The sequence below is a fragment of the Ovis canadensis genome, chromosome X (genome assembly GCF_042477335.2).
Source record: "Ovis canadensis isolate MfBH-ARS-UI-01 breed Bighorn chromosome X, ARS-UI_OviCan_v2, whole genome shotgun sequence".
Lineage (NCBI taxonomy): Eukaryota > Metazoa > Chordata > Mammalia > Artiodactyla > Bovidae > Ovis > Ovis canadensis.
This window is the reverse complement of record NC_091727.1, coordinates 57,475,036-57,486,438: the sequence shown is the minus strand read 5'-3', so window position 1 is coordinate 57,486,438 and position 11,403 is coordinate 57,475,036. Positions and strand designations below refer to the sequence as shown.

General features: G+C 53.3%; 1 protein-coding gene across 9 annotated transcripts; it reads right to left on the bottom strand.

Moving 5' to 3' along the window:
- Positions 1-253: 253 nt before the first annotated feature.
- Positions 254-11,403, bottom strand: TFE3 (transcription factor binding to IGHM enhancer 3). Of its 9 annotated transcripts, none has more exons than XM_070290061.1 (10): positions 10,895-11,403; positions 8,505-8,618; positions 7,265-7,562; positions 6,362-6,607; positions 6,182-6,286; positions 4,584-4,701; positions 4,157-4,213; positions 3,911-3,986; positions 2,784-2,931; positions 254-2,091 (listed from the first exon to the last, which is right to left on the bottom strand). In XM_070290061.1, exons 1-10 carry the CDS (start codon positions 11,008-11,010, stop codon positions 1,648-1,650), a joined length of 1,722 nt encoding a protein of 573 aa, XP_070146162.1. In that variant the 5' UTR covers positions 11,011-11,403; the 3' UTR covers positions 254-1,647. The 9 variants fall into 9 exon arrangements, with proteins under 9 accessions (XP_070146162.1, XP_070146168.1, XP_070146167.1 ...); XM_070290067.1 differs by having other exon boundaries at positions 7,265-7,543; positions 10,895-11,331; XM_070290066.1 differs by having other exon boundaries at positions 7,265-7,497; positions 10,895-11,290.

Here is an 11,403-nt window from a genome sequence, read left to right as displayed (position 1 = left end):
AGGTCTGGAAGGAAGAGGCAGTAGCAGAGGTGGGGGTGAGGGGCTTCCTGAGGCAGAAGCAGAGGGAGAACCAGCCAGGATTTCCCCTCTGGGCATATTTGGGGGATCCCTGGGCTTCCTGGGATCATCATTCCTTATGATGATCATAAGCAGTGATCATAACATTGTGCTAGTGCTGAGTTGCTTCAGTCAGCACTGGCTGGCCTTCATGAGCCATGCTCACTCCACAGACAAAAACAAGAACAGGACACTCTTTGCCAAAGTTAAAAGCGCATCAAACACGCCTAGCATTTATTAATCACAAACTTACAGACCCCTCAGAACACCCTCCTCGGGGCATGGCCCCAACAATTCAAAGCTGACAACCTTGGGTATATGTGTAGGAGGGATGGGGATGAGCAGGGAGTGTCTTGATAACTCTGAAATGGGAAGGATTTCTCCAAATGGAGAACTGGGTGGAGGCCAGAGGTTGGGGGTGACTTAGCTTCCAAGTAGGGGGTGGGAGTCAAAAAATCAGAATAACAGAAGAGTGGATATGTATGCTTTCACAATCCTCCCCTATGCCTCTATCTTGGTGGGATAGGCTTCCACTTGTTCCCGGGCTGGGGAACTCCCTGGAAAGGTCCCTTCCTTTATCCTGTTCCTCTGCATGTTGAAAAAGAATACTGTGGTGCTGGTTGTGTAAAACTGGACCAAGTACTCCCTAATCTCAATCACCTCTCCAGTCTACCCCTGAAAGGAACGAAACAACACTCTGCCTAAGGGTGCGGGGTCTAACTCTCACTCACTGCTGATCTAGGTCTGGAATGTCAACCCACAAGATTTCAAGATCTGCCCCCTTCTTCAAGGGCAAGGCCAGCTTAAAGCCCTCTTAGGTTAGGTCAAGTTGGTCCCAGGTTAAGACGGGGCGGGGGTGGGGGGGTCGGGGGTCGGGAGGAGCTTAAGTACCACTCCTCCCTGCAGTATGGAATGCTGGATGGGATATTGCTAAGAGACAATGACTGTGATGTCCACAAAGCTGCCTGATCTTACTGACTCCTCCACACCTGAAATACCTGCGCTGAGTTGTTCCTATAGGGAAGGGGCAGGGCCTGAGTCCTCCATTGTTACAAGGCCAGGACTGAGTTCCCAGGTGAAGGGGCTGGCTCTCATCCTCACTTCTGTTCCTTGCCTGGGCAGGGCAGGATTCACAGGGGAAGGGACAGGGCTTAAACACTTAAGCTGGGACCGCCATCATTTTGACTCCTCTTCCTTCCCAGGATGGACTAGACTGGTGGTTCCAAGAGAGGGGATGGAGCAGTATCCGGACACCTCTTTATCCCAGGAAACCAGCTAGGACAGTCCCTAGGGGCCAGGGGCCAACCTCATCCCATCTCTTTCCCTCACCTGGGCAAGGGCGGGTCCCACGGGATAAGGTCAGGCTGTGATCTGCAGGAGACAGGCCCTGATGTCCCTACCTTCTCCATGCCTGAACAGCTGCACTGGCCTGTCCTGTGGGGAAGAGGTGGGGCCTCATCAAGTCTCCTTTTCCCCGGGGTACACCTGGACAGGGCAGTCTCATGGAAAGGTGGGGGAAAAGGTGGGGCCTCATCCTGACAGGTCCTCCCTTCCTGGGTGGGGAAGTCCCAGGGGAGGGGTGAGGCGTGATCAGGACTCCTCTTCCATGCTGAAGCTGCTGCGGCGACTGCTGGCCTTGGAGACTGCAGGGGATACTGAAGAAAGCAGGGGATCAGAGGCAGCCCGCAGTGGGGACAGGGTGCCCCCTGACAGTCCCCCCACCACCCCCTCCTCCTCCTCCATCAGAATGTCCTCCAGCCCCAGGTGGAAGGGGTCGCCCAGATCTCCCAGGTGGTCGCTGGGAAAGTGCAGGTCCAGAAGTGCATCCGAGGGTGGTGGTGGGGGCTGCTGATGGGGAGCACTTTGGGCAAGGCCCCCTGCTGCATGAAAAATTGCTGTGCCTGGCCTGCCTTCCTCTTCAACATCCAGCTGCTCTGGCTTGAGACTGTCAGAGGCTGAAGTTGCAGCCAGCGAGAGCAGCCCTGGGGTGGGAGGCACCGGCAGACCATGAATCTGGGCCTGCAGCTCCAGCTCCTGCAAAACATAAGTGGGGGGGGGGTGGTAGGACAAGATGGGGTTCAGAGGTCCTTCAGAGGCAGAGGATTTAAGAGTTAAAAGAGTAGGCTGCCTAGGTTCAAATTCAGCCTCTGCCACTCACTAGTTGCATAACGTCAGGCAAGTTGCTTACCATCTGTCTCTGAGCCTCAGAGTCCCAATCCATAAAATGGATGTAATAATGGTCCCTGTCTCACAGGATTATTGTATTAACTTAGTAAATGGAGAGAAGGCTCTTGTCACAGTTCATGGCACAAGATAAACACCATGTCTGTTAGCCAGTATTCATTATTATTCTTGTTAATATTATGACTGATCTTCCCAGGTGGCACTAGTGGTAAAGAACCCACCTGCTAATGCAGGAGACATAAGAGACAGGTTCAATCCTTGGGTGGGGAAGATCCCCTGGAGGAGGGCATGGCAACCCACTCCAGTATTCTTGCCTGGAGAGCTACAGTCCATGGAGTCACAGAGTCGGACATGACTGAAGCAACTTAGCACTAGCACAATGTTATGATCACTGCTTATGATCATCATAAGGAATGATGATCCCAGGAAGCCCAGGGATCCCCCAAATATGCCCAGAGGGGAAATCCTGGCTGGTTCTCCCTCTGCTTCTGCCTCAGGAAGCCCCTCACCCCCACCTCTGCTACTGCCTCTTCCTTCCAGACCTGGATTCGGAGCTGCAGGCTGCGGTTGGCTTGCTCCAGGGATCGCTGCCGGCTCTCCAGGTCTTTGGAGCGCTGTTGCTCCTTCTGCAACTTGCGGATGTAATCCACGGAGGCTTTTAGGATGGTGCCCTTGTTCCAGCGCATCTCCCTGTGGAGCCCAAGGGGGAGGAAAGAAGGGAATGCTGGGAAAGAAGGGAATGGAGTCTCTTGGGAGCTGAAGGGGGCACTGCACCAGGTAGATGGAGCACCCAGCCACATGCCTGGAACTTGAAGTGTGGGCCCATCATGGGTATGGAGTGCTCAGATGAAAACCACCTGCCTGGAACCCTCCAATGATGCCCTATCACACTCCAAACCCAGGAGACTCCCTGACCTGATCCCTTACCACTCCTCTTATTGACCCCCCTCTGATTTATCTCACTGCAGCCACATTGGCTTCTCAATGCTCCTACAACATGGAATATCATTTCCACATCAGGGCCTCCAGCTCAGTTCTGCCCTCCACCTTGAGCTCTCTTTTTTTCTAGACACCCAGATGGCTCCAGCCTCAGCTACTCAGGCTCTTTATTCAAATGTTTCCTCATCAGTTGAGGCCTACCCTGTCCCTATCCTCTCCTCACCCTAAACTGTGACCTCCCCAACATCCCCCCTTCTTCCTTCCATTCTTCATTCCTCTCCACCACACTCATCATAACCACCAGATTTTACTTATTTATCTTGTTTGCTGTCTGTCTGCCCCCACTAAAACATCAGTTCCATGAGGTTGGAGACTTTTGTGTGTTTTGTGCCCTCTCGTATCCTCAGGGCCTAGCATGGTACCTGGCACAAAGCAGAAGCAACTGAATACACTTCTTGAGTAAATAAAAGAAGTACTAAATAAGCAGAAAACTCATGCGGGGGTTGGATGAGGTACAGGGACCATAATGTCATGCACCTAAATTTAGATTGGGACATGGTGAGGGGTTGCCACCCTGCTCAGAGTGAGGGAAGCTGGGTGAGAAAGAGGCACATGAGTAGGACTGCCTGGGTGGTTCCCATTTAGGGTGGGCCCACCCAGGAATGACTTTCAGGGAGTGGGGCCCCTGTCCCACCTTCCACTGGCCCTGGGGCTCCCGGCCCAGACTCACGGGTCACTGGACTTGGGGATGAGGGTGCCCAACTCCTTGATCCTGTCGTTAATGTTGAATCGCCTGCGACGTTCAACTTGGAAGGTGAGGGAAAGAAAGAGGAGTCATCAATAGGCCAAGGAGGGAAGGAGAAAAACTGGGGAGTTGAGAAGCTGCTGCAGGGAGAGCCCCACCCGCTCAAGGAAGGCTGGGCAGAGTGAAGCAGGGCTCCATGGCACGCAGCCAGGGGTACATGCTCCCACTCACTCAGGTTGTGATTGTCTTTCTTCTGCCGTTCCTTCAAAAGGGCCTTGGCCTCTGTCTCTGGAAGAGATGGGGCAGTGGTCAGGGCTTCTAGGCCCGGGAAAGGTGACAGACGACGGAGGGCAGCACACGTAGCCACTGGGGTAGGCTTTGGTGGGCGCAGGCAGGGGAAGTGACTACTTACAAAGTGCTACCCGTTTTACGATTTTTAAAGAAGCCATGGTGACAGGCTATTTGTTAAACCCAAGAGAAGAGGAAGTGGACTGAAAGCAGGACCACAGGCCATGCGGCCAAAGGTGGCAAACAGCCCCCATTACTGTCTGTTTAAACCCTCTTCCCCTAGAACCAGGCCCGACCTCCAGACCTGGTAGAAATGGGGCTTGCCCTGGGGTAAAGGATGATAGCACAGGGCCAAGACCCTGTTCCTTACCAGAGATCTCCCGTTTGATATTGGGCAGCTCAGCTGGACAGGAGTTGCTGACAGTAATGGCTGGTGTGGCTACGCCCTGATTACTATACACATCAAGCAGATTCCCTGATACAGGCAGCTGTGGGCAGAGTGAGCAGAAAAACCATGGTTGGAACAGACCCCAGGCTCAGCCTCTTCTCCAAACCTAGTTCCTGACCCTCCACACACCCCAAAGATGGGCCCCCCCCATGATGCAAGGATTGCCTGGCTCCATGTGGGAACCCTTCCTTCTCTGTCAAGGGAATTTCATACAGTGACTCACAGGGTGGACAGGGTCAAGGGGACCTACCCTGCTTTGCTGGGGGACCGGTCCCTGCCTGGCCTGTTCATTGTGACCCCATAGCCCCTCCAATCCCCTGGAGACTTCTGAAGCCTCTCTCCCAAACCCCAGGGCTGGCTCTGAAGAGAAGTGCCAGAAAACCACCCTTCTCGGGCCTTTATCAGCTCCAATGCAACATTTCAGCCCCTCCTAGCATGACATTCCAATTCAGCATTCTTGGAACACTCCAACCCAGTCTTCTCAGACCTTGGGAAATTGTCATGGCAATATTTCACCCCAAATCTGGCCTCCTGGAAAGTTCCCCAGCCCAATCTCCAGTCTTTTGCTGTGACTGCATTGCATCACATTACATACAATCTCCAGCTGCTATTCACCAAGGTCCTAACTCTAACATCTTGCACATTCTGATCTCAGGATTTCTTTTCCAACCACTCAACAAGCACTGTTTTTACATCACCTAGTTTGTTTTCTCCTTCAAACTCTCCTGAATACACCCTAGGGCAAGAAACTAATCCATAAGCGATCAGTCCCACCTCTTGATGAGTTTTCATTTCTTGAAGCCCCCCCACTAGTCCACTGGATCTGTCTAATATAAATCCCAATCTTTAGCTGTTGTCCAAATCAATGAAAAATTCTGATAAACTGATACCATTTTTACACGCGCTTCTATCTTCTTGATGAGCTGGAAAGAAGTAAAGCTATAGCCACTTGCTATGTCCCAAGCGAGTTATGGGACTCTTGGAATGTTCAAAACCAGAATGTTATAGTTCACTGGTACATCTCTTACTCTAGAAAGCTTTATCCAATCTTTACAAGGACCCAGCCTCTTGGCACAGTTCACTGTAAGAAATGTGGTACGTTCTAATTACTTCAAGGTCCAAGTACATCAAATCTGGCTACCTTTGGCATATCATGTTCCAATCACTTCATGGTCTGTGTATGTCCTCATGATCTGAATGTCTTAATACATTCAAAATGCTACAAGAGTCCTCCTCTTCTTTTTTCTCACAGTGAAGCTTGAGTGCTTTGGTATGCCCTAATATGTCCATAAAGTTCCCACTGTGTATGTATCAAAATCTACAAAGTCAACCTGTTCATGCAGTCCAACGTGGCCCCAGGACACTGATGTGCCCCGTTCTTATCATTCAGCCCCCACACTCTATCTCAGTACAATTCAACATGAGAATCTCTTATATATAGCCAGCTTGGGTGTACATAAGCTATCCCTCAGGGACAGAGAGACAAAATTTTAGACCAACCTCCCCTCTTAGGGCCTTACCGTGCTGGGGAGCTGCAGCCCTGTGTTGCCCCCAGGCAGATAGCTGAGCATCTCATCATTGTAACTGGACTCCAGGCTAATGATCTCATCGATTACATCATCAATCTGGGAGAAATACAGAAGAGCATTAGAAGAAGCTGGGGTAGGGGGAGCATGTGAGGGTCGTCTGCAGCCACTCACCTCCTTCTCTGAGCTAGACCCGATGGTGAGCAGCGCCATGGGGCTGTTGGGAGCACTGCTGGTGGGGCCAGGAGCGTGGGCAGCCTCGGGGGTGGGGAGCGGCTGGGCACTAGCACCCCCTGGTGGTGGGGTGAGGGCCTGGGAAGCCAGCTTGGGCCCAAGTGTGGTGGACAGGTACTGTTTCACCTGCTGTCGGCGCGCCTGCTGTAGATGATAGCGTGTTGGGTTCTCCAGATGGGTCTGCACCTGTGGAATGAAAGGGAGATGGGGTAGGAGGGAACAAGGCAGAACAGGGCTCAGAAAGAGCAACTCTGAGCCCCAGTTTGCCTCCCAGAAGTCATCTGTTTCTAGGCTCAGGATGGCAAGCCAGGCCCAGAATCTGAGAACCCTCCCCCAACCCCCAAACACTGGTAACTCTCCCCTAGGACCCAAACTCCCTCTCTCAGAGATCCTGCACAGCCCCCCAAGATCTACCCAAGGCTGGCAGACTCCTTCAGCTTCTGGAGCAGCTTGTCACAGTCCCCAAGACTCCCCACGTCTGCAAAGTCTCTGACCCCGCTTAACAAACCTGGGAACCACACACACAGCTTCCCAAGACACTGCAATGCCAAAGAACTCCTAATGCATCACCAGACACAAAGTGCTTCCTACTGAGTCACTTCACAGACTCCAGGGCACTCGTGCACCTCCATGGGCCACCAAGACATCCTATGGCCCCCAAGAACCCCTCACAACTCCACGGGAACACCTTGGAAACCCAAAGCACAGTGGGATACTAGCACAGCCCCCTTTTACCAGTACCCAAGACCCTCCTTTAGAGCCCCTAGGACCTCACCCCAAAGCCACCAGGGCCAATCCTCAGTCACCAGGAGCCCCTCCCAGGGCCTCTGGATATGGCCTTACCTTGAGCACCTCCCTGGGCACCTGAGCTGGGGGAGGACGACCCAGTGTGTGGCCCCCAGCAGAGACGCCAACCACAGAGATGGCGGGAGAGGCAGGTGCAGGACTAGGGAAGGAAGAGGCCTGTTCCCGACGCTCACGCCTCTCCTGTTCCTGGGCCTGGGCCCGCATTAGCTGCTGCCGCAGCAAGACCCGCGATGAAGAAGAGGACGACATGGCAGGGGTCCTGGAGCCCTCTGCAGAAGATGATGCAGAGAGTGTAGCTGGGGTGGCTGGGGTGGCCTGCAGTGATATTGGGAGGCTGTGGAATGGGAAATATGGGGCCACAGGTAAGCTAAAAGTCTCAGCCCCCAGCCTAAGGAGTCACAGGGGGATGGAGCAGACAGAAGAACCTGGCCTGTTCTCCACCTCCAGAGGCCACAACATAGTGGGGAGATACAGGAACCAGACCCAGTAGCCACACTCAGGGCTCACAGTCTGCTGGGGCAACTTTAGCCCTCAGTCCTTAGGGTGAAGCCAGGACTGGGGCCTGTTCTTATATTGAGCTATCACTGTTCAGCTCTGGGACCAATTTAAAGGAGAGCTGAAAGAAACAGAATTAAGACTGTGGCACAGAAGGCTCCTAAGCTCTATTTCAGGCTGGACATACTCCCTGATCTCCTGGGGGCGGGCATCAGGCTTCCGGGCAACCGAAAGCCCTTCTTCCCTGCTTAGGCCTCTGGTCCCAGGAGCTAGTCAGTCTTGAAAAGGAGATTTCACAATCCTCTCTTCCTGCCCCTCTTCCAGGTCCCCTCCCCTCTCTTAGAGCCCAGGCCCATGACTCAGCACATTTCGACTTCGCAAGCTTGGGGGGAAAGAAGACACCAGCAGGGGTTCTTAAAGGGCGAGGGGAGTGAATTCGTGGAGTTAGGAGGGAGGACGACCAAGGATTTGGGGAACGGCTCCACCCACTTGGGGGCTGGACTTAAGCACGCCACGCCCCGGGTCTGGGAACTCCAGGCACGCTGCAATTTTTATCATGAATGGATGAGCAGGTGGGGCGGGAGGAAGCAGAGGAGATTTCCTCTGAGATACTGGAATCCTAGTTTGGCCTCCTGCTTTTTACATGCTCTTTCTGGTTCTTTTACTCTCTGAAAAGTTTAGGCTGGTGAGAGAATGGGCTGGGCTGGCACTGAGACCTCTGCCCATCAAGCGGGGATGGAGGTGCCTGAGGAATCGGGAGGGGAAGTCAGAGGAGACATACCTTGAGCGTAGCGATAGGGGCTGGCTTTTGAGCTCGTAGAAGCTGTCTGGATCAAGGACGTTTTCTAACTCGATGTCAGCAACAATCCCGGACTCCGGAAGCAAAGAGTTCAGGCTGAGGGTGGGGAAAAGGCAGGGGTAATGGTCAGTGATTGTATGCAGATATCATTCCCCTCAGACAGACAGAGACACACACACACACACACACACACACACACACACACACGCACAGAGAGAGAGAGAGAGAGAACAGAAGCACACACCAGGAGGGAGGAGAACCGAGTGTAGCCTTCGCGTTCCGCCACTTTGCTAAAACCACCACCATGAATTCCCAGGTCTTCTTCCCTCCCCACTCTCTTTTGCTCCGTGTTACCCATAGCTCCTTAAGATTCAAAATAATAAGCCTGGATCCCAGCTCCTCGATCTAACAATCACGTGTACAACCTGGGTTTCAGGAAAATAGAAATGAAGAATTTAGGAGTGACAATTCACTTTGAGGGATTCCTGATTCCGCATTCAGAGTTCACCCAGCCCCCACAGTCCCCCGCTGTTTTCCTAGCTGCTGAAGGTGAGCCCACGTTGGTGCAAGTAGGGTCATCCCTCTGCAGAACAGTCTATTGTAACACAAACTGAATGCATCACAAAGAGAACTGGGGTAGCTGATTCACTTTACTGAAGGATCCACCGCTTTGCAAATGAGCCCCACTCCCTCCCCACCAACCCTGCCCCAGCTAGAGTTTGTGGGATGCGAATAGGCATCCAAAAACAAGATGGGAATAACAGAGGCTCCCCTCAGTCCAACAATCTGGATTTACAAGAGGGAGAATTTGGGCGGATGATCCGCTTTATATAAACATTTTTTTCTTGGTCAGAGGAGCCTGCCCAGCCCTCTCCAGTTTTTTGGATAAATCAAGACACAAACGCACCTCCAATACCAAAACCCGCTGACACACAAAATGAGAAGCCACGAACACACCTCCCTTTCAACTACTGCCACTACTGTGATGCTCTAAGTTGTTATAAAGACATCAGAAGATGGTTAATTGATATATGGAAAGGCTCCTACTCAACCCTCCATGCTGGGTGCAAGACCCTAGTGTGTGAGGGACATTAACGTATAGACAGATGGATATGCATCCTTGAATTTAATCAAAGATTTAGAATCCTGAAATTGTCATTGACTTCCCTTGACAAAAATTCTTGCCCCTCCCCAAGAATCTGTCTTCCTCCCTTTCCTCACCCACAGTTGGGGCCCTAAAACCACCCAGGAAGCCGGGAAGAGGAAGCTCAGGGAGCCGCTGAGCTCAGCACAATCCCAAGGCAGAAAGTAGGCAAAGCCCCCTCCCATGCTCACACATCCATTGCACAGAAGTTGGAAGAGGTGGGCACTGGGGCTGGGATAGGCAGGGTATACACAGAGAAGGCTGGGGATTCCAGGCCCTCTGATCAAGTGAGGCTAAGATGTCAGAGAAGATCCACCTAGGCAAGGATGGTGCAATTGGTGCTCATTCCAGCTCTAGGGTCAGATTCAAGATTGTCTCCAGGGCCAGAGAGACAGTCTGGAAAGGTGAGATTTAAAAAAAAAAAAAACTGTCTGTTTGTGTGTAGGGGTTGAAAAGGGCTGGCTGAGAGACTAAGGCAGGCAGCAGCAGGAACAAGACCCTCCTCTGGATTCCAAAATAAGGTCTGAGGCCTTCTCTGAGATAAGAGGTGGCACCACCTCCATTGCCTATCTGTCTCCCATCTGAGCCCCTATAGGGGTGTTGGGAAGACGGCTTTTCCACTACCCAGCTGAATGGGTGGGCAGGTGAGGGGATTACTCTGATCAAGTCTTGACTAATGTTGCTTTTCTTGTTCACTCACACACTCACAAGGATGGTTCCACGCAGTATATTCGAGATACCCCCAAATCCCTCCAGAGTCATGTTATCCTCAAACACAGCCTCCAGCAACCAGCCACTGGGAGTAATTAAGCTTCCAAGACAGTACCTCTCTCTTCCAGGAGCCCTTCCCAGAGGGAATAAGTCCCTTCAATGTCCCCTCATACCCGACTCAAAGACCCCAAATTCAGCCTCTAGTCAGAGTCTCAGTACTTAAAGCTCAGCAACCCTAGACTAGTTTCTGGACACAACAGAATCAGCCCCTGTTAGACCTAGTCAAGAGGCCCCCCAAATCTGAACCAGGCCTCCCTTAATGCACTTCCATGCCTCCTTTAAGCTTCAGTCCAAGGAAGCCACCGCCAGATTCCTTAGGTGCCCCCCCAAGTCGGGCGCCCAGACGTCCTCCAAGTCTAGCCCAAGGGCCTCCAATCACAGCCCTTGGCCCCCGCTGCCCCAAGATCAGGCCCCCAGGAACCCCAGTTAGCACTACCGGTCCCAGGCGGCCCCGCACCTGAGCAGCTGGGCTGAGTCGGCCGGCCTGCGGTCCTCCAACAACAGGAACACGGCTCGAGGGCCCTCCGCGCTGGCCTCTACGCCGTCCCGAGCTGGCTCGGCCGCATGAGACATGACGCCCGGCCCCGGGTGAGCCCTGCAAGGCCGGTCGGGCCTCGGCCCGGTCCCCCTAACAAATTAAGAGTCCCCTCCCCCGCTCGCCACCGCCTCCTCCGCTAAGCCATGGAGCGAGCTCTGCGCGGGCGGACGGCGTCGGGGAGATGGGATGGGCCGTGAGTCATCCCCCGCCCAGAACGGACCAACAACCCCCTCAACCTAACCCCGGACGACCGCCCTCCTCCCCCTCGCCCTCCTCCCCCTCCTCCCCCTCCTCCTCGGGTTGGGGAAACTCCACAGGAAGTGACCGAACCACGGATAGACAGATAGCCGGGCCACGCCCTCCGGGTGAGGCGACCAATCATTGAGGGGTGATTCAAGGACCCGCCCTAAGCTACGCCTCCAGACTGC